Source organism: Manacus vitellinus, unplaced genomic scaffold (genome assembly GCF_001715985.3).
Source record: "Manacus vitellinus isolate BGI_N305 unplaced genomic scaffold, ASM171598v3 scaffold_56_pilon, whole genome shotgun sequence".
NCBI classification, from domain to species: Eukaryota; Metazoa; Chordata; class Aves; order Passeriformes; family Pipridae; genus Manacus; species Manacus vitellinus.
Genome location: NW_021940660.1, coordinates 3,262,083 through 3,285,696, shown reverse-complemented (window position 1 = coordinate 3,285,696; position 23,614 = coordinate 3,262,083). Strand labels below are relative to the sequence as shown.

The 23,614-nt window shown below is 37.2% G+C and overlaps 1 protein-coding gene across 6 annotated transcripts in view; it reads left to right on the top strand.

Annotated features, from left to right (window-relative positions):
• Positions 1-2,125: 2,125 nt before the first annotated feature.
• The window catches only part of PTBP2 (polypyrimidine tract binding protein 2), a 51,086-nt gene continuing 29,597 nt past the window's right edge, over positions 2,126-23,614 (top strand). For 4 of the 6 annotated variants that reach the window (XM_018081747.2, XM_018081746.2, XM_018081744.2 and 1 more), the window contains exons 1-3: positions 2,126-2,159; positions 3,736-3,766; positions 16,270-16,345. In XM_018081747.2, the coding sequence (XP_017937236.1) occupies positions 2,152-2,159; positions 3,736-3,766; positions 16,270-16,345 (115 nt within the window). In that variant the 5' untranslated portion in view covers positions 2,126-2,151. Of the gene's footprint in view, positions 2,160-3,735; positions 3,767-16,269; positions 16,346-23,614 lie in introns of those variants that run through there. The other 2 variants (XM_018081748.2, XM_018081749.2) reach the window with 2 other exon arrangements.

Sequence of the window (23,614 nt, the reverse complement as noted above, 5' to 3'; positions counted from 1 at the left end):
AGCAATCTTTTTCTGACCTTCTAAAACATTAGAAAAACAAAGCAAAGACATACTCTAGCAACAGAGAAAACAGATGACCAAGTCATTATTTGTGCTATCACAATGTCCCAAATATGGCAGACATTTCATCAGGCACCCAAAAGCATACTAAAATGATCTAATAGTATAAAAAGGCAAAGGTACTTGAAGAGGAAAGTGGAATACCACATTGCACAAACACCTGAGCAAGAGAGTGTCATGGTATTTTATTAGTAACACACTGAATGTTGGTATCTTTTTTTCCCTCCTAAAATTAAATGCTCTAGGTTAGGGTTATGGTTAAGGTAAAATCCTGATTGATTAATTATCCCTTTATTGATGGTTTGGGTGGGGAGGGGCAGAGTTTTTCTCTATAAAGTCACATCCATTGTTTCAAACTCAAAATTGCAAACTCAGTTCCAGTGCCTTTTCTGCTATAAACACTCAACAGGAGCTCCTCAGTCTCCCTTATAGGGAAGAGCATCTAACTCAGAGGATAAACTGAATGAGAATTAGCTCACTCAATTAGATAGATTCTGCTAAGTGTCATGAAAGAAGAAGAAAACAGGAATGTTACAGAAGAGAATATAAGGATTGAAGATGGCATTACTACAAAGGCAATGGAGGTAAGCAAGTCAGGCAGTGAGACAGAGAAGTCAAATGGAAAGACATCTTTTCTATTAATAACTAAGAAGTAGAAGGATTAGTACTTTTACAAATATAAAACTGAGCTATTTTCCACCTAGTAAACTGGTTGCTGCAGAGAACCAGTGACTTTTCCAGAACAGAACAACAAAAAGTCACAGAGTAGAATGAGGATTTGTATGTACTCCTACATACAAATGTTAAGTCAGTTATTAAGCTATTCATGAGGTCACTGTAGAGAAGAAGGATACAGGGGTATTAAAGCATACTGAAAATTTTCTAGTTATGGAGGTATGCATAGTTTTTTGGTTCCTAAATTCTTTATCATCTTCATTGTAATAGTTTCAGTGACAGACTCCAAGGCACTTACAGTAACCTGAAAAAAATAAAGTGCAATCAAGTAAGGGACTACTTCCTAAAAACATATTTTTGAAAATATAAAAATGACAGAAGACATTTTAAATACTTTTTAGTATTCTTCTGTGTTTGGGATCTTATAGGAACATTTGGATCACATTTTCAAATTTTCTTTCATAGCTATAAAACCTTTAGTTCGACTTTTTGTTTGAATGCAATCCAGAACTGTCTCACACACAGCTCTTTCTAGAAACCCTGTATCAAACATTTTGAGATTTGTGATGAAACATTGAGACCCACCAAAAAATAAGGGGGAAAAATAGTGTATTTCCTAATGGCCAGGCAGAGCAAATAGTTTGTACCCTGCTATGATAGTTTATAGAAAACCACAGCGATGCGGATTTCTGTGAGGAAACAACCCAGCTCACTGCAATGGTTGATTTGTACGTTCATCTTAATTGTTTTTTAAATTGTATTAGTGATCAGCCATATAGTCAACGTTGATTCCCTGTCAGTGAACTGCGCAGCCGAGGGCACCGAGCGCTGGGGACAGGGCTCCCTGTAGGGGGACGGGGTGCACGGGGCTGCCCAGGCCATCTGAACATTTTCCGTGAGGACACGGGACCAGATCCCGGCGCTGGGAAACGCTGGCAACAAGCGCGGGAACCCTCGACGCAACAAGTGGGGTCCGGCGGCCGGGAACGGCCACGGCCTGAGGAACGCCCGGGGCGGGTCCGCCCCGCCGCCCGCAGCGGCCTGGGCGCTGTCGTGTGTCCCCCCACCCCGCAGTCCCGAAGCGGGGCGCCCCTCGGGATTCGCGTGACGGACCCGGGATGCGGGTGCTGGACCCGCCGTGTGTATGACGGACCCCCCCGCCCCGGGCGGGGCAGGCTCGCACCGCCTCACGTGCCGGCTCGGGCCGGGCGGTTGAGGGCAAAAGCTTCACCGGCGCGCAAAGCGCATGCGCGAGCGGCCGGCGCGTGCGCGGTAGCGACGGCGGACGCGGAGCGGAGCCCGGCACTCGTCAACGCTCGGAGGTTCCCGTGCAAGGCCAGTGCCGCCATTGTTCTCGCAGCCTCCCCGTGACGCGGCTCCTAGTTCCCGCTGCCCGCGCTCTGTCCTTGCTCGGCAATGGACGGGTGAGTTGGGGGGGCCGGGGCGTTGTTTGAGTGAGGGGCGAGGGACTTGCGCGCTGCTGCTGCCGGTCGGTGCTGGGACCTGTCCGGTGCCTCGCTGGCTGGACGGCTGGCGTTCTCTGAGGGTGGGGGAGCGGCGGCTGCCCGCGCGGGGACGGCTGGAGCCTGAGATCTCCGTGCAGGCTGGGAGCGGGGCAAGACGGGGCTCAGCGTCTCCGTAACCCCCCGGTAGGATCCCCCGCTCGAGTCGCCGACGGATTTGGGCCGCCCCCTGCTCAGTGCGGTGCCCGATACGGCGCGTCTCAACGTGAAGAGGCAGCGCGATCTACCCCCATCGGCCCCTCCAGAGCCTCTCGCTCCCTCTTGCTCTCCCGCCTATGCCTTGTCTCCCCCCGGGCGGGGGTGACGAGGGGCACGCTGCGGGGCTCGGGTTTGTTTTGGAGCTGGCTGGAGGGGAGGAGCGATACCAGCGGGAGCCAGATGTCGAGCTCTTTTGTTTTCAGAGACTGCCTAATAAGCCCTTTGGCTTCTCCCCTCCCCAGGTAGAAAGATGTCTTTGTATATGCTGTGGACTGGCTGTAAGAGCCAAAGAAGGGAAGGTTGGAAGGAGTCGACCATGCGGGACAGCGAGGGCTGGGGTGGGCAGGCACCACACACAAGGCCTGCTTTTTGTTGGATTTGGAAAATGGGGCTGCTGGTTGTAGCCCTCGTCAGTGTAAATACAACAACTTCTAGCTCACGCATTTCCTATTAAGTTGTTTACTCTACTTCAAACAGAGAAGCCATCTCTTTGGTATGCTTAAAGCATATAACCTTTCAACTGTGAGAGTTCTAAAGGCTTTTTATAGTTAATTGTGGTTATAATGTTAGGTTTTACAAATCCTGTCTGAGCAGTCTTGTCACTAATGAGTACTACATGGTGGAATGCTCTCATATATTCTTGTTTTCTTTTTTTTTTCTTCGTGTGGACTTAACGTTTTTGTTGGGATTGTGTTACACAGAGTGATGATGTCATAACCTCTAAGAAAAAGGTGGACCTTGACATACCTCTTGCAGAGTTTTGTATGGGTGTACCTCATTAGATTTCATATAAGTGTAACTGCCAATGCATTCCTTTTTTTTCCAAATTAATTTAAAAAAAATGTTTTTGTTGCTTTCTGGTTTAAGAAGATCTCTAGGGCAGGCTGTGTTGCTGAATTAGCTGTCTAGTTAGCAGAGATGTTTGAGAAAAGTTCTGTGCTTGCTTTCAAATTATTTTATTTCCGCCCTGTGGTCCACGTGTAGTCCGGAGACCCGAGTTTCCTAAAGAAATTTCCTGACAGTGCTGCACTGGAGTGATGTTTACTTGAAACTTTGTACTCTTTTGGAGAAACCTGTAGTCTGGGGGAGCGCAGTGGCTTTTGTAGGTTTCTTTTGTACTTCCCCTCAGTCCTGCTGTGTTCTTGGAACACAGTTTCTTGATCAGGAGAGTTGTTGGCTATTTGTTTCCTCGTTATTTTGTCATTGCAATACATTGAAAAGTTGAATTTGAAGATAAATTGGTTAACTTGTGTTCTTGTTTGTTTTTTTTTTTTTACAGCATTGTCACTGATGTTGCAGTTGGTGTGAAGGTAGGATGTACACTTAACAAATAAGGGGGCAAACTGTTGATACAAAATTAACTACTTTGAGTATCAGTATTGCAAATTGGAAGATTTTAGCTAGTCATTGTGAGCTGATATCCAGTCAGCAGTATATGCTTTATTAACCAAAAATCCCCAGGGGTAAATCGAGGGCTCTACATAAAAGACCGTTCTAGGCACTGAACTGTACACAGTGGTTCTAGATTAATGTAGTGGTGTCAGCTTCTTATTTTAAAGTTTAGTTTTGCGTATTTTTTTTCAAACAACACTTTCTAATTGTTGCGTGGTGCCTGTAAAAGTCGTGTTTTCTTCTCTCCCTCCCCCTCCTTATTTAAAAACAGTTACTGCTGAAGTTAAAAAAGAAGTGACTGCCTGTAATAGGACTCAGAAATATGGAAGGTAGAATTTGTTATGTAGACACAGAAGCGGGTGTTTGCTTTGCTTTACTTTTTGTTTCTCAAGTTTGGTTATGAACTTATCTTTTTTTTAATAGCAAGGAAAAGGGTTGTTAATTTACTATTTATTTCAGTTTTTTTATTCAAATCTGTCTCAGGAATTAGATCTTTACTTCATAGTAGCAGACTAAGAAATAATGAGAAAGCAAAGATATATGAGACAAGGGAACTTTAATGAATGCTTGTGAGCAATTCTTTCAGTGGTAGGAACATAAAAGTTTACTAGTGCATACAGTTAACTCTTCACATGTGGTCAGGGACTTTTTAGCTTGTGTTACTTACCTAACTTTTCACCTGAAGCTGATCTGTGTTAACTGCTTGCTAAGTCAGGATTTGTCTAGTAAGGCTCAGGTGCGCAGATTCAGTATCAGTCCTGCTGGATTTGGATAGTTCCTGCGTAATACAGCCAACCTATAGATACAGCAGCTGTTCTGTCAGATGTACCTGTATAATGTTCCTGAGCAGGCTTGCTTCTAGGAAGAGCTATAAGAAGTCAGTTATATGGTCTCTGGACCCATCTGGCTCCATATGTTCATGCAGTGTTGGAGACAGGCTTAAAATCACTCTCTGAGTCGTGAGTCAAGTGTAGTTATTAAAGCACTTCTGTGGGAGCTAATCACAATAGAAATATGAACTGGCATGATTGTTTCTTTGTTGCCTGGGAGGACTGATTAAAGTTTAAGAATGTATTTAGTAGTTTGGAGGAATACCTAAGGAAGTTCCAAGAGTTCCAAGTTTTTCTGAAGTAAACTGATCATTTGCTTTGAGGCAAAAAAAAAAAAAAAATCCATAATGGGCCTCAGTCCCATCTACTGAAGAAGCAGTTTCAGGTAAACCACGTATTACTTGAACCTTGGATTCTGACGTTCTCACTTCAGGAGAAGTAAATGGATTCAGTATTCCTTTCATTCTTTACTATGAGCAACTTGAGTGTTTATGAGAATTTGAGTGTTATGAAATATGTTGCAATTTTGGAACCATTCTTTCAGATACTAGCCAGACTGTGAAACGAAGACACTCCAGAGGACGTAACTGCTTCTTTCTGTTGATTATAGAAGTTATATTATGAGATTATAGAAGTTATATTATGAATATAAGAAAGAAAGAAAACCAGGTGTATTGAAGGCAGTAATTAAAATAAATACAAGGAAAGACACGGAAGTGTCAAAAAGTTGTGCTCTTTGCCTTGTAAAAATAGACTTGCTGTTCAGATTTTAAAAGAAAACAGTCCGTGCATGGAAGTAGTGGGAATAAATAAAGGTGATGATTTTCTGAAAAAGCTGTTAAATATGGGAGGAGTAAACTGGATTGTATTCTGGAGCTTCTCTAATTTTCTCAAGATACTAATAATGGAAAATGGAATTTCTTTCTAATTAATATATACAGTGTAGGTAGCAGTCTTAATGCCAGCTTCAGTCATTTTTTGTGGAAGGCCATGTGAAACATTTTTCCTTTTTGTTCTATTCACTGCCCTTGATGCACTGAAGTTTTAAAGTTGAGGAATGCTTTACTGTAGGTGTATATAAACAACTGGGATCATTCATCTGGCCTTTCCTTGGCTGTTATCTTTTCTTTGGAGTGCTATGGAAATGTGTAGACATTAAGTTTTGAATCTAAGGAATTGCATCAGCAGTTTTAATGCTATTCCAATGCTACTTTTGTTGTGGCTGGATAGGCATTGGAGGTGAGCAGGGATTTACCTGTGTGAAATCAACTTATCCAGGATATTAGTTTCAACCAATGCTTTCTTGAGATTTTTCACCTACAGTATATATGCTGGTCAGTTATACAGCATGTTGTGATATATTCAGTTACACTTAGAGAAATGAATTGTGATATAAGACTCTTCTGTTTGGAAAATTTGCTTTATTTTATCATCAGTCATGTCAGTACAAATTTGAAAATTTTATTAACTATTGTCTGGCTGGTTTCTCTCTTAAACAGAAAAGTGAACATGTTACTTATATTTTTAAACCCATTTGTAAAAGAGTAACAGGAGTTAACTACTGTAGTGTGGGTATTGTTTTTCAATTAAAAGAGGGCTTTTGAGCTTTGAGGACTTCATATGGGCAAGGCAAGTATATAGTAGAAAGAATACTTGCTTATAATGTTTTATTAAGAAATTTATATTCTCAGTTACCTGCAAGTGAAACTGATAAATTTGAAGCTATTGCCATTTATTTGTGCTGTACACTTGATTTAAGACATTTTTCTTCATCTGATGTTCAGTCTTCATTTTATTTACATGTTGAGTCACCAGAAAATAACACCAAAAGCGGATGAAAACATAAAACTTGGAATGAAGGTGAAAAAAAATGACAAATACTATTTGAAAACTTGGTTTGCATACAGTAAATGTGGGGATTTGTGCAACTCAAAATATGTAATGGGAGCACACTTCCTAGCTAAAATCTGTCAGAGGAGCAGCGTGCTTTAATTTCTGAAAGCATTAGAACATGTTAAAACCCAGTCATCTTGTAAATACATATGAAATAACTCTGATTTGGTCTGTAATGTCTTGTTTTGCTTACCTAGAATTCATGGAGGCAAAGAAGTGTCACTGCACACAGTTCACCCCTTACATTACTATTTACAAAGTAATGCAGAAAGAATGAACTTTAGTTCTGTCTGTTAGTTTGTGAACTCACATTGTATATAAGCAGTTTGTGTAAAGTGTACTTGAATAGAAGAGAGCTAAGAATTCCAGTAATGGTAGTATATTACATAGTTCAATTTTTTAAAAATTTCAGTTTCTTGAAGAAGTTCTATACATGTGATGGATTTCTTCATGCACAGTTTTAAAAATTGCCATGTTATATGAAATGTTTGCATTTTTGTTTAAAAAAGGTACATCACAGTTGCTGTGCTCTTATTACATGAGATCCTTAGTTACTAAAAATAAAATGTCTTGCTAGTTAGCTACTAGTCTCAATCTTCTCACTGCTCACTAGCTGTATAGATTTGAGTATTTAATAATCAGCATCTAATAACTGTACTTTGAATTGCTCTCCTGTGTTCTCTTTGCAGTTACAATGCTTTAATCTTGTAAGTAAAGTGATTAGGTGCTTGGAGTGGTAGAGCCATGTATGAAGTATATAATGTATCTCTTCTCTGGAGTAATTAAAAGACTCTGGAGGGGTGTAAAACACGATGTAAAGAATATATGTCACACAGGTACAGGGAATAACTTAAGTGAATTTTGGGTGCATGTTGAGGATGATCTCTTCTACTGTATTTCAGTGTGTTCCACTTCCCTCTAATGTATCATCTTTCTCCTGGATGACGTGTAGCTGTGCAGTAAATGGGGCCTGAACAATTGAGTGACTCATTTTGTATATATGGAATGCATGTTTCAGAATGGCTGAGGTGTGCTTCTACCTGAGAGGAGAAAAGAAGCAGTCATTTCTTCATGGATGCGTTGTTTGGCTTCAGCATTTGGGAATTTTTGATGTTGTTGAGAATATTTTGGGCTATACTAGCCAAAACCAGAGAGCTTCAGTTGCCAAGCATAGACAGCCCCAATTATAGCTAGGATGGAAAAACTCATATTCCAATAAACATAATTTTGTAATGTTTAAAGATGTGGGGATGGCCTTTTTCTCCCAAAGTCAGGGCATTAGCCTTTGCAGTGCCCTTAAGAAGAGAGGGAATAACTAATGTGTATTTAGTCGGTTATGTTAGGGATGGGTAGAAGATGCTCAAAAGCACTGTCCTAGTATTTTTTAAGTTTTCCAGACAGTAAGGGATCACAAAGTCCCCCTATTTCCTGGTTGCTGAAACTTAACATGGAGGAATATAGTAGTATGGGAGAAGGACAGCAGCTAAAACCAGGAGAGATAGGAACTGAGGGAGAGAGCACAAAGTAGCAATCTGTAAAGTACTCTTGAAGCATTGTCCACTTTGGTTTTTTTAACTCAAGTTCTAAGGGATAATCTTCTCTTACAAAATTATAGAACACTGACCCTTTTTTGCTACTACTAACTGAGAGTTTCTTCATGGTGGAAACAAATACTGTGGGTACTTTGTGACTTATTTCATCTGTACACTGTATAATGAAAATTTGTATTGAAAAGTCAGAAATTCTAGCAAGTTGTCAGAAGACTAAATTTAAGAAGTGGAAAAATTTGTTTCAGTAGCTTGTTCCTTTCAGTTTTTTTCTGAAGTCTTTTGCCTTCGCTGTTGTCATTTTGGCTACTTAAAATGAAGGAAGTGGTAGGATAAAAAATTAATTCATTCTTACAGACAAATGCCATGTGATTGTCTGTTTTATTGTATTTAAAATATTAGAATTATAGTTTTGAGCTATATTTTCATGTGTAATATAATTACTAGTAGATTAGACAAAGGCAGTGATTTGAGAAAAATGGACTTTATGAATTGGAGAAACTGTTTTGCGTTAGCTAGGATAATATTTCTAAACAACTTTTGTGTTGAATGATACTTAGTCGTGATAGTAGCAGTAGACAGCAAAAAAAGGTGTGGAACATTATAGCAGTGAAGTAAGAATGGTGTGACCATGTTCAGAAGTTTAGAACTGGCTTCTGGATTTGTCTCTTCAGCAGTGGCATGTCCTTGGTGACAAAAAATAACTTCCTACAGTGAAAGATATTTGCTCTCTTTGTAGCAGTAACTTTTATAAATTGACCCTGTTTGAAGTGGCTTTTGTATTTATTCTCAGAACAGTTTACTCCAATTCTTTTTTCTTTGTACCTTTTTTTTTTTTTAATGCTCATTCTACCACTGTAATATATGTGAAAAAATAAGGAGAGCTAAAAGGGGAAGGAAAGGAAGAATGTTGAAAATTAGTTTGTGCTCTGTAGTAAGTATGCATCAATGTAAGGAAGATTTACTGTATCTATTTGATGTGTTTTAATGTCTGTCACTAATTGGAAATCACCTATTCTTTATTTGTAACAGAACACTTATGTTTGCATCTTAATGGGGGAGTTGTACAAAGAGAAATGCTTTGGGACGGTCCTGTGCAGGGCCAGGAGTCAGAATCCATGATCCTTGTGGGTCCCTTCCAGCTCGGCATATTCTATGGTTCTGTGATCTGAAAAATATGAGCTTATACCAGCATGAAACTACCTTTCCCATTTCTTAAAGCTTTGAGCCATGTTTTCACAAGCGAATCAAGCTTCATTCCAGTTTTTTCTGTCACTGTAATACTTGAGCAACAGATGTTTAGGTAGCCAATTCACAGACCTCTCTTGGGAACTTAACCAGGATAAAGCTAAGCTGACACAATAGTGAGTTACATCTTTTTACTCAGATTTGTACCAAAGCGTGTGGTTGCATAAGTGCTTGTAGCAATAGAGAATTGGGAAGGACGGAATGCGAACAAGTGCTGGGGCAAGGGGGAAGGTAGGATTGCTGCATTTGATGGTAGTTGGTTCAAATGAGGCTGTGGTTTCACAAGCTGTTAATGGGACTGTGATGTTTGATTTAGAGGTTTGGGTGGTTTTTTATAGCTGCAAGTACATACAGCTGTATTTAGCTTTTCATAAAATCAGTTCTATAAATGTTTAACATGAGTATTGAGTTACAGACAAACTAGCACTAGTGCTTTTAATTTATTATTGGAAATAGCAGATAATTTAGTAGGAAATACCTTCCATGTTGATCCCACCTTGAGGTGTAGAAACAGCTACTCAAGGACCAAATCTGTACATCTGGGTGCCGTGATTCTCTATCTGGAAAGCAGAGAACATCCAGATCATAGCTCTAGTAAGTTGTTCTCACCTATTCTAATTTACTACCAGTAATGTACAGCTGTTTGAGAGTAACGCTTTCTTTCCTGGTAAAAGTGGAATAGAAAGTCTGAAATGCTGGAATAAATGATCTTGTTAGCGTACTTTCTCCTTGATCTTTGAAGTGTCGATTCATTTGAAACAAGGTTCTTGCCTGGCGTCTTTCCTTACAATTGAAAGTTTGGAGGTTTCCAGATGGGGCTGTGTGACATGGTACAAGTGGAGATTTAATTCTTTACTCTTTGGCTTTTTGGTTTAATAGTCCATCTTGATCTTTTGGTGCTTTGAGAAATTTGGCTCTTTTCAGGGGAGTTGAGAATTGTCTCCTTTCCATCTTAAAGACTTTTCAAATTCTGTTGATTGCTCTCAATTCCTACAAACTTTTAATGTTTTTATGAATGAGGTACATAGCATATACTATGTGAATAGTTGCAAGAATAAAAGCTTAATTTTCTCCTAGATCCTTTCTTACTGAAAAACTGAGAGTGTTAAAATGGCAAAGTTAGTTGTTTGGCTGTGTGAACAATATATGCTTGGCTGAGAAGAGTATGGAAAAGAATTGAAGTAGGGTGAAAAAGTAAATATATGGAGAGCAGTAAGTATGGAAAGGTGGTTATATTGTATCCAGTTAACATTTGGATTTTCATTCAGTATTAAGTTACAAGTGAGTTATTAAGCACCCATGGAGTGCATGACCTTATTTGATAAGATTTCATGCTAATATATTTAAATAGTGTAACCTTTAAAAAAAAATCAAGTAGGTGTACTCCTTTCGTGTAAGCTTCTGGTGAAGTGATAACAAGCTTAAAGTTTAAACAGTGTGTAAAGTATTTATGAACCTGCATGGAGTTTCTTTTGGATTGTGCATTTGGACTTGGCTTGTCTTGTCCTGAACGGGTCTTCTGTGATCCTGTACATATGAGAGGTGCAACAAATTTTTTAGGGTAATCTATATTAGTGCATGTAGTCAGAGCATAAGGCAGATCAGGTGTTTCTTCTTCACCAAAGAGTATGTGAGGATACATTTATGCAGGGATTCATTAAAAATATATCGTGTTAAAAATGAAGCATTCGTTGAATTCTGATCCATCACACATGTAAACTCAACGAAGTTTATAAATGTTGTGTTGGGGGGTTTAAAATGTGTTGTTCTGTTGTTTCCAACGTCCAGTCCCTAAAGTTAATTCAGATACTAAAGTAGTGTGTTTGCAGGTGTGTCTGTTAGAGGGGAATGCTTAATGTCTTGGTTGAAATTGTCATGTCCTTTTATTCCTTTCCCATACTATCAGGTTTCTGGCTCGCTCTTAAATTGTTCCCAGATATTGTTAGAAGTGAAGTATTTTACAGTGCTGTTGGATTTCCTTAAATCATGAGATCTGTCTCCTGGCTTGTCATACCCCTTGGGAAATTTGTGCCTGTAGGCTGAGAATGACTGTGGTAAATGTGCAGTGCAACTAAAGTTTTCCTATTTTTCTTTCAGCTGGGGGAGAAGGGGGAGAGAGGGAAATGGGGAGGGCAGAAGCATCATGTGTTTTGAGAAAGGTTTTTAATATCAACAAATTTGAATGCCACAAATGAGAGGATTTATCAGAAAATGTATTTTTCAATATCTTTGAGTGTCGTCTTTATATTTTCCAGTGCAAATTTCAGAAGTTATTTTAGATGATACTGTTGACTTCTTAACAAAGTGCAGTTTTGTCACTTTTTTACTGTTTCTAATAGTATTGGTTTAGTGTTCTTGTAGTATTGTAGTGCTTCTACACATATTTGTAATATGCCTTCTGTAATACACTGCTGTGTTAGGTTCAGCCATAACTGCTGATCCGTCTCCATAGCCCTGAATTATTGGGAAAGTAGCTCATGTTTCTTGGTCATAAACAGTTTTCAAAAAGTACTTGCATGCATAAAAGACTAAATCACTTTAGTAACTCTCAAGCCAAAGTTGTTACTCTCTGGTTGTACCTTGGATGTAATAAAATCTGGGCAATGTCTGAAATATTTAAAACCCTATCTGGCATGTGAGGACAATAGTTGGCAAAGACTTCTATATAGTATAATTTTGATTAGCCTGGAAGGATAGTATGCCTGTAATGACTTCCTGAAATTACATAGCTACTTAATATAACCTGTGATAGCATGAAGCTTTATAGTGGTCTCTTCGGGGCGGGGGGCAAAATCTGAAATCCTTCTATGTAAATCCAGCTTGTGTAGTGAGGGATTTTGGGTTAGCTATGACTATTAAAGCAAGGAGCTGGGAGAATAATTTGCTAAGCTAGGGGCTTCTTTTTCTTTGTATACTTGATTTTGTAAATTCTAGAAGTGACAGCATATACAATAACTATTCATTTAGGGAAATCAACTAAAATGCCGAAGTGGTATCTTCAATTTACAGTATATAAAATAATTTTTGTATATACAATTTTGCATTTTAACTATGTATTAAAAGTGTGAGCTGGTGTATTTTTTATCTTTTTTTTGAAAGTGAGTCCTGCATGTCAGTTTTACATAATTCCATTGATTGAAGCTATACATTAACATGATGTTTTCACACCACGGATGGAAATGCCCTCATGGGGGCAAGGGTGTGATAACATGAGCTTCGTTGAAAGGACAGTATTGACTGCAGTAAATTCAAGGTTCACTCACTGCAAGATGTTAGTTTGGCAATTCCCTTGAGATTTTTTTTTTGTACTAGTATTTTTGCAGATGCTGGTTTCATAAAGAAATGTTCTAAATATCTCTGATAAGAGTAGTTAGTGGTTAGCTTTTATGGAAGATTAATGTAGATTAATCTTCTTAACATTCGTAGGAATAGAAGCAAGGCAGTGAAAACTTGTACTGTTGAGGACTGCATGTCAGAAGATGACCTATTAATAGTGTAATAGCAGTTTGTACTTCTTATTTTGTCCTTTATAATCTCCTTGCCTCATGCTAAAATGGATATTCAATTAGTCTCTATCATGTTGCTATTACAGTAACATTTCTTTGCAGTCTGTGATGAAATAAAATCATTGTGGTGGTTTTTGTTTGTTTGTTATTTTAACTTGGATGTGAATGTTTCTGCCATCTATGTGTTCGTGATCTTCAGTATTGTTACACAACCTCAAGCTTGCTTTGATTCTTTAAACTCAGCAGTTTGCACAGATGGGGGGAAAAATGAAGTGAACATTGCTCTTGAATCTTCCATTCTTCTTGAATCTGATTCACTATGCTCTTCGAAAATCTGACTTTAGTTTCCTTAACCTCTGAAACACTCAATACAATTACCTAATTTAGTTTAAAGGGTTCTTTGTTTTGCATGATTTAACTAGCAGAACCGCTGTGCTTGAAAATAAGACTAATTAAATATTCAGGATGCTTCGAAAATTACTTATAGTTCTTGAAATTTGTAGCAGAGTTATGTCTGTGACATAGCAGAGTTATGAAAAGCTTTGCTCTTGGAGCAAGATGCCAGTCCTTTGTGTCTTAGCACCCTCTGAGAGAAGATGCACATAAAACCAAATCCAGGCACCCCAAAGAACAAATTGAATAAAATCTCATCTCTGCTGAATAAATGTAAGTAAAATAAGTATTTATGTCTGTGTAATTCAGGAAACGCTTGTGTCATGTAGTAGTGCCAGTCTAAGAGCACACATTGGCTTACTTGGGATACTTATATTAAATTGCTTTATTAGAAAACCAGCATCTTCAGATAACCCTTTTGAAGTAAATCACAATTACCAGGCAGTTACTGGTTTTGATTTTGTAATTTAATCATTCTGTGTCCAAGTACATCATGTGTCTTTTGCTGCATAGCTGGTTTTAAAGTTACACATTGAATGAAGTATAGAGCTGACTAGGCTGCTTAAGAAGCAATTAGGAAAAACAGGCATGTATATCTAGTAAAGATGATTACTCACACGATAAGAGAGATCTTTGACCGAAAGGTTGACAAGTATGTATGGGAGTGAGTTAGCAGAGGGTTGCTGTACATTTGTGATTTCATGGGGGGCTGGAAGAACATTCCACATATGAATCCGTTCATTTGTGAATCAGACTTTTGAACACTAATTTATGCGGATAAGACAAGTGTAGAATTATGATACAGGCCAATGTAAGAACTTCATATTTATTTATTTATTCTTCTGAAGCAAAAATGTTAAAACTTTCAAGTGCAATGCTAGAATCTTGTGATTGACTGTGAAGGTATTCATGAAATGTAAAATGATATGTTTGAAAATGAAGAGAGAACTGTTCATGAAACACAAATACAGTAACTGAATATCCACTCTATTGAGTAATTTGTGCTTTTTGAAAGCCTGATTTACTAGGAGCCAGAAGTGTATGCAGTCACACTCGCGTTCTTTCATTCAGCAGTTGCTCTTGTAAGTAACTTTCTGAAGCTGAAGACAACTCAAATTTGAGATATTTCAGAATTGTAAAGTTCCTGCATGTTCTGGGAAGAGCATTAATTTGGTACTGGGGCTGCTTCAGCTGTTTATGTAGTAACTGCTGTACCATTGCAAATTAATGTCTGTCATATTGAGGGGAAAAAAATGCTGCTGAATTATGTTAAGCAGCTTGACTGTGAACAGATTCAGTCTCTGCTGCTACTTCTGCCTCTTGAGTTGAGCTGTCCAGGCTGCAGACAGGGGCTTGCAGGCAAGGCTAGGTGGGTAGCTGCAAGCAGAAAAAACTGCTGTTACCACTCAGTAAGCTAGTGCTGCTAGTAATCTTGAACATTACGTTAGAAAATAGAACATTAAAGAGAAAGAAGGAATATCTATGTTTCAGCTCACAGTGGGTGCCCCTGTTAGTGTATTGTATTTATGGTAGAAAGCAATGTGGTTTGAATAACAGAGAGTTTCTATAACTTCCCTATCTTGCTTCTCAGCTTTGTCTAGCTAAATTTTTCCTTGGTTATATCTGATTAAAAATGCATCCTTATATTGAAAAGGACAAGCCTTAGTCCTTCTCATGGTCCTACCTAATCTTGGTATTAGGTACGATGCCATTTTAAAGGAACTCTGTTGCTGATCTGATAGGCACGGCTTTGTTACTTGCTACGTACCCTTAAGAGCTTAGAGCATTCAATAAATTGCATAAAGATTCTGATGTTGAAAACTACATAAACTTTAATGGCTCTATGTGTGCATATACCTATATAAACTTTAACATACTGTTCTGTGTGTGGACACAGTGCAATATGATAAAATGGTAAAGGTTTGGTTTTTATACGTCTTTCAGTTGTACTGTCTAGAAAGGTGATAGCCTCAGATTAATTTATTGTGCATTATTGAGGTGCTCTGTAAAACATATTCACTAACTAGTCATGATTCTGTTGTAGTATCCACAACAGAGGTGAAAATATTTATTTTTATAAAGATGGGTAGTAACTTGTTTTCTTTCATCATTTCCATTTTAGCTGTGATCTGGATTAGTCTTAAGGGTGCTGTGGAAATACTTTTTAAGTGGGGATAGAACCTACAAGAAATTAAAGATAATATTCAAAGGATGCTTTAAATTTTTTTTTATTGAAAGATCATGTAAATATTTTGTAGGCTTTTTGGGAGGTTAAGTCTTGAGGGATGAAGGGGGCTGGGTGGTAAAAGAAAAAAAAAAAGGAAAGAAAAAGGTGTGAAAAGCATAAGTCTCTTCAGTTACATCAAATGCCCATCTTGCAAATAATTTGAGAAGAAAGGCTTATCTTGTGTGTTTTCAGTATAAACCCTCCTCTGATTTTTGCAGACCACTTTCAAGTCATTCATTAATTGATATTTGTCATGTTTCAAGAATTACAATGAAGATGTAATTCTCTGCCCTAAATTGTGTTTTGCAGTAGAAATGGATGTCCCCCAAATGAAAATTGATCATTTCCTGTGAAGACAAATCTTTTTTTTTTTAAATAGGGGTGTCAGAATTGAGCTAAACTCCATATTTCGATTTGTATAGATTTCCTTTGTAGTTTCAGCTAGATATAATAATTTAATATATATGTGTATTAAAGTATAAAACTATGAGTTAATTTAAATGTTATTGAAATAGACTATATTTAATCATAATAATAATTTAGTTTGAAATGCTGGACAGAATTATTGTTCAGCAGTTCTCATTGTGTCTAGAGATGGCTTCATTTCAGTGGTGGGTTAAACAACTGTGCTTAAGCTGCTCTCATTTCAGATTGCCATGTAAATATACCGTTTTACTTAGATTTCAAGTTGTTGCACTTATCTGAAAAGAGGAAGTATCATCTTTAAAAATCACAAAATAGAGGAAAAAAAATCTCTTACTGTCTCTTTCTTTTTAGAGAGGATCTGACGAACTTCTTTCAGGCAGTGTACTCAATAGCCCGAACTCTAACATGAGCAGCATGGTAGTTACTGGTAAGTGATGCCCTTTCAAAGGAGAAATCTATGATTTATACTTGGACTCATTTCCTTTTTACAAGGGGAGAACACTGAAACAAGAATCTGTCGTGCTATAGAGGGATAAACTGTTGGCATGTATTAGACTGTAGTGACCTTATATATACACAAACCTTGGGTGTCTGAGAAGAATAATCCCATAAAACAGTAGGCAACTTTGAGATGTCTGTGCACTAAATTGTTGGTGAGTGATGGGATGAAAAATTACACTTGTCTTGTACAGCTGCTTTTAAAATAAGGAATCCCAAGTGCCAAGCAAAGGTAAACAGCTTAACTCCTCTGTAGCATCAACTTTTTCACACTTAGACACCTGCAAGTCTGGGCATTACAGGGAAGAGCACTGTGCCAGTTTCGTACTACAGTATGGATTCAGGAGAGCAGAGTTTTCCTCTGTTCTGATTGACTGCTAAAGCAGGAAGCTTCACTTTGCTCCTACAGTTTGAGATTGCAGTGGTGAATGTCAGTGCAAAGTGAGTGTGGTTATTCTTTAATCAAATTTCTAGTGATGCCAGATAGGTTTTTGGCACTTACTAAAATGTCTTCTTTTGCAGATGCTCCTGTATGTTGAATGTGCATTGAATTCCCTTGGAAAGCTTATTTTAGAGGTCTTGCCTTTTTTGTTTTTTTTTCATCTTGTCAGTTGTTTTTTTGTGTTTGGTTTGTTGTTTTTTTTTTTTCCTTAGAGATGTGGAGGAATTGATTCATGGTATCAGAGGGTTGCTGGGTTTTCCAATTAGTTGCCTGGTTCACTGCTTTACTGTGCCTTGTTTTCTGTATTTATGTGCTGAGCACTATAATCACTGATTTTAGTAGCAGACTCTTTCCATTTAATCTATTAGTAAGAGATTGGGATTCAGGATGCAATTTCCTGTTATATTTGGGGTGCTGTGGTAGCAGCTGTTGCCAGAATGGGTAGCTCTATGCTTTCTCATCCTATATCCTTAGCACAAGCAGAAAAAAACCTCACCCAACTTCACATGTTTCTGCTATACTCTCTTCTGTTTGAGTGCTAATAAACTTGCAGAATAAGCTAATCCAGCATTTAACTATACTAACAAAATGATGTTTTCCCTTGGAGCAGTCATGTGCTTGCACATGGATCAGTCATGTGATTGCACAGTTGCTAAACACAGTGCAGTGTTGGGAGGAGGAAGAGAACCACTTCCATTGGCAGTTTTGTAATTAGAGGTGAAAAGGTGATGATACTTTGGAATAGATCAAAAGTGCAGTGTAGTGCATTCATAGCCATTTTGAACCACCAGAACATTTGTTTTTCTTTCTTTCTTCTGGTTCTGGAAGAGGTCCCTCTTGTTTTCATTTTCTTGATGTCCTCTGCAGTCCTGGATATTAATTAGTGCTTCAGCAATTTTCTTAACTTAAATGAGAAGCTAGAATGAAAAGGAGTTCAAGTTGTATGTGTAAGAGTTTGGATTTGGGCAGTGGGAGGGGGAGGGAGAGCACTGTTATGAGGACAAAGTTCTAAATATTACATAATTTTCCACATATATTTTCAGAAAAACTTTTAGTTCAGGAAAACTAAATGCAACTTAATTTATCAAAGGAAAAAAGGCTAAAGGAAAATAATTGAATTATTATAATTTTGAGTTTTCAGAAGAAAAAGTGCAGAAGCTTGTCTAAGCAGCCTTTACATAGAAATTCTTCTCTTTGTGAAAAGTTCTTAAAATGGAAAAGGCTGTTTTGATCTCATGAGGCTAACTTGGGAGTTTGATGTATTTAACAAATACAGATGTTCATTCCCATCTTGTTTTTATTTCCACCCATTTTAAGCTGATTTAGGGTTTGGGTTTTATTCTTGTGAGTTTCTTTGTTGTATGGGTGTTTTGGGGTTTTGTGTGTGTGTTCCTTTTTTTGTGTGTGTGTTTTGTTTGGGGTTTTTTTGTTGTTTTTGCATCCAGAACCATGAGTGACTTCTCAAGAAACGGTCTCATTAGCAAGCGGCAGCGGCCAGAGCAGTGACCTGGCTCCTGTAGTAGCAGTTGATTGTTGTAAAAGGTTTCGTTTAAGTTGTGTAGTACATAAAGGAGGTTGGCGGAAAAATAATCACAAACAAACAAAACCCCACACTCTGAATACAGTCCTGTAATTCAAATAATTCTCCACAGAGGTCAGTGGAAAGGGGACTAGTTTGTTTGGAGATTTTTTTTTTTAAAACAGTTTCTTGTTATTGTATTCAAATTTAACTTCTGCCTACCTTTTTTAAATAGCATAAAAAACCCTGTAGAGTAGGATAAATCCACAGTTCAGTATTATTTCTGAATATATCCTCCTGTAGCTGTCTGGCTTATTGTGGACCTGGAAGTACTTTTTCCAGACTTGCACAGTTTACAAGTTCAGATTGTAAACTCAGAATTAATTAGATCTGAAATGGAAACTCGTGAGTTAATTTTTCTGTCACCACCTCCTGAAACCCAATGAGTTCAAATGTTCTTTATGTCTGAATTAATGTCCTCCTTTTGCTTCAGTTCTGTTATTACTGTTCTCTTCAGAAGAATTTAAAACTACTGTGAATAGAGTTTATTTTGCTGTAGACAAGGCATAGTAGTGAGGAATCTTTCTCAGATTTTCTAGGGCTTAAGAGATCTGTGATCACTTATTAAGTTCTGTGTAAATGAGACACATTGTAGAAATCGACCTATTCTGTAGCTCTTAAAACTGATATGCCTTTTAGGGCTAATGCCCTTTCATTCTTAGAGTTTGGAGGTGTCATGATTTTATCAGACCTGGCCATTGTTTTCTGATGTATCTAGAAACCTATTCTGGTTTTGACCTTGATATTTCCAGTATCTGATCCCATGATATTTTTTCAAGCAGATACAGAGATCAACAGAAGAAGGAGACAGTTTGTAATCCTCTGAGCCTCATTGGTAAAAGTATACACAATCAAAAAACCAGTTGTCGCTAGTAGTGCCCTAGCAGGGCAGAACTTAGAGCAAAACCTTGTCAATCACAGCCTCATTTCTTTCTAAGTCTGTGCTATAGAAACATTAACCTAAACGAAAATGCTTAAGTTATAAAACAAACGTAACTTTTTATGGAAGTGTGTGTTTTTGGTAGAACTGAGGGCTGTGTCATTGTGGGTGAGACTGAAGATGAGTTTTTAAAAACCAACTTCCTACCCTTTTATCATGGTAACTGTTCCATTAGTGGTTTTTTGTATTCAGCTACCATTCAGTCAGAATACTGTAGTACTTTAATGCTTTTATGAATACTCTTACTCTAATTGTGAAATATGTGAAATTGGTGGGCAAACATTTCATTTGTGTTCTTATTGATTATTTGAACCACTCATAATTTTATAAACAATATGAAATAAGGAAAAGCCTACTCTGTTGGACATGGCTCAAAATCCAAGGCTTGATCCTTGGGCATTTCCTAAGCATTTGTGTCATCAGTATCCACCTTCAAGACCGTACAGGTAAGAGAAGATTGACAATATGTTGTATTAACATTCACTACAAGTGAAGTTACTGTGATAGGTACCTTCTGTGTCTTTTGCGTAGAGCAGCCTTAAAAGAAAGACTGCGATGAGCGTGACTCCTGTGTGAGTTCTTTTATCACTTAATTCAGAACCGTTGTATCTCCTGAACATAATTTGATTCCTGTCATTGTGGAATTGTGGAATTTCAGATAAGCATTTGTATTAAAATATACAAGATTTATTTTTTTTCCTAAACTGGTTTGAATAGTATGGCAGAACAGCAGTCTGTGAACATTGAGGGAAGGATCCCATCTACTAGATTAGAATTTGTAGCTAGGGAAGACAACCTGTAAAGTTCCAGGTCAGCAAATATCCAAGCTTTTCTAAGAAGTTCTTTTTTTATGTTAGATGTTTAAGTTTCTGACCTTTTTGACACCAGCTGACACTAATATGTTGAAGTTGTACTGTCGGAACTACAGGCCTTCTGCTACTGCTTGAACTACTACTAGTGTTTTCCTTTAGCTTTTCTGAAAAATATTTTTAAAGTTTATTTGTATTTTCTATCTTAATCTTGCTTGATTCTGATCTCTTTGTAGAACATAACCTTGTCATAAAGATCTGTGAGTTAATTTTTTTCATGTTGGTGCACAATGACTGGAAAGGCTGTTTGGGTAAACTAAAATGATTTGGTAACAGGATTCTGAGAAACCAGAGCTGAAACCAGGATATTTAAAAAATATTTTTGACTCTGGATGTTTTTGAAGACATTAGTAATGCACATTGTAAATGATTGTACATAAATAACTTTTTTACCTTTCAGTGCTTATGTTCAGTAAATACATAACTGCAGTTGTTTATTCTGCAGCTTTTAAATTAAAGAAAAAAGTCCCTTCTCTTTAAGAACTACAAAAGGTGTTTCCTCTGTAATGGGTTGCTTTTATGCTGAACTTGTGAGGCTTTTGCTGTTCAGATGGAGTAGTATTTAATGGAAGTTCTAGGAATAGTTACCTGTATGAGGCTACTCATGCCATGAACTGTAAATGTAACATTTTTAAGGGATGTAGATAAAAAGATGTTAATGACAGTTCTGTGAAAATTGGCTTGTCAAAGACAAGGGATTGAAACAGAGAAATTGTCAGATTTTCTTGTTACAGCTGCCACCAATTTCATTGTTCACGTTTGTGTGTTTAAGGTAAATCAGTAGAAACATTCCAAAAATCCTTTTGCAACTGAGCTCACCAAACTCCTGGAGCTTTAAATGATACTATTAATCTTGATCTTGTTTTTACTTAATTAGCAGGGAATGTTAGCAGTGACTTTGGTAGGTAATTCATTGTATTAACAGAATACTTAGCACTGAGGCATACAGGCTAATAATATTTCAAGCGCTGTGTTTAACTTGGGGAATAAACATAGATGTGCCATTTTTTGATAGCACATTAAGTAAAATTGGTTATTAGTTAACATTAATGATGCCTAAACATAGATAATTTACTTCTGAAGTTTGTAAATTGATTACAGTTAATAATAATTGGAAAGATTTGAAGAAGTACATCACATGTGATTGGAAAGTATAATAATTTAATAATATAGTATAATTTACATTTTTCTACAGATATGCACATAGATGAGCTACATTTTAATGCTCTGAATGTCTGAACAATATAATCTTTTTGTAAATTAAGAAACAAAAATTAAAAAAACCTCAGGATGAGAGAAATTTAATGTGGCTATTATTATTAGTTTAGGTAATTTCTGTCTGCATCACTATGCCATGGTAATTCATTGTTGTTCCACTTCAGTTGGGTTTTTTCTCTAGCTGTAGTATTTTTATATATTTTTAAGGACTAAATTGAAGTGTATTAGTTTTAGGCTGTGCAACACTGAAAAGCCACTATATCATATTGTAAATGTGTTATCACCGTTACTTAGAAAACATAATGCTCAGTGGATTTTGAAATAGGGGTGCAACCTATGTGCAGATGTGCCAGATAAAAGCTGTGTAGTTAACATTTCTTAATTGTTTCACCTTGTTTACTTCTTTAAGCTCATACTCCTGGTAAGCAATATTCTTTGTATTAAAAGCTAGTTGATTGGTCAAGATTTTCATTTGCACATGACCCATGTCCGTGGTAAACAACAAAAAACCCCCACCAACCAAAGCATAATTAACAATGACCATGTAATCTCTAATTTTAAGATTAACAAATGCAGACTTCAGACAAGTTCATATTCTATGTGTCTCTACCTTATTTTTGGGCATAGTATCTCCTTTTTTATTCTTTCAAGCATTTTAAATTCCAGATGTTATCTTTGATTTGAGCTTTTGAAGATTTGTGTATTAAAACAAAGATCCTATTTTTTTGGTTTTGGGAACCTGTTGACACTTGTGGAGAAGTTTGTCACTGGATCAGACAAGAGGTCTCCTTTTCCTACATTCTGTCACTTACATCAGGGCCGGGTACATATATTTAAGGAAAGAACCTTCCAGAAATGAAACCACATGATCTCTGTTATACCCTCTCAATTTGCAATTATCTACAGTTTCCATAGCTGGTTGTTTGAGGCAGATGATTGTGTTTGGTAGCCAGTGCAACATTTAATATTTCTGTGTGATCATAATCCACAACTGTAAACTAGATATCTTCATAATTCCACTGCCTTTCTCTTAGTTACTTATTTCCTATCTTAATATGTGTCCTATGTTGTTCCACTTGCTGATAACATTAAATTTCGTATATTTAGCCAAGGTGAAACAAGAAGTACTTTCTACATTAGCATCAGTAAAGAATACTGCTGTTAGTAAGCTTCTTGTCTTTACTACATACAAACTCATTGTACTGGACAACAAAATAAGTGTTCCAGGAAGGCCTAAAATAAAGTACCTAAAATAAAGATCTCAGAACTTTGTGTATTTCTCAACAAATAAAAAAAAATTTGTGCAGAGAAAGTCCTCTAGGATGAAATTTTATGAAAAATATTTTTTCAAAAATAGTTGTCATCAGGAAGTAAACTGTTCAGTCTTTCCTAGCAGCGATGCTGAACTTGAAGATCAGTTTTTCTGCAAAAACTGCTTGGGAGCATTGAATCTTCATAGCTTGAATGAATGACTTGGACTTAAAATATGCCTTGTGTATATTGCAGTTCATTCTGTTGCTTTTTTATATAGGTTTTTCTGTGTTTAATAAAATAGAAGTTTCTAACTGAAAATTAGGACCCAAGTTGCTCAGATTGTAGCCATTTGTAGGCTTTGTCAGCTCGTAAGCATTCAATTTCAACGAGTTGATTTATGCTGAATTGAAAGAACTGTGCAGCAGGGATGTGCTTGTATATCAATTATATTTAAACTGTAGTATCCTATTTATATGGGAAAATAATGCTTTGAATGCCATTAGTAGTGCTGAGATTTTGTGTAGAAGTACACATCTGATGTCACCTGAAAACTAATTTTTCTTCTCCTTAGTGGAGAGCTGAAGAGGACTTGATCAGTACAGAGGTTGTTATAGAACATGGGGAATTTTGGTAGTCTGAATTGAATATAACCATCCCTGAAGGTATTTAAAAGATATGTAGATATGGTGCTTGGGGACATGGTTCAATGCAACTTGGCAGTGCGGGATTAGTGGTTGGACTCGATCTTAAAGGTCTTCTCTAACCAAAATGTTTCTATGATTCAGGGTTTTGGTTCTGATTTTTTGATTATATTTTTTTAACTATATATTTAAGGCTGTAACATGATTAGTAAATGAACTAATACTAGCACTGTGTTTTAGCCATTCCCACTGTGA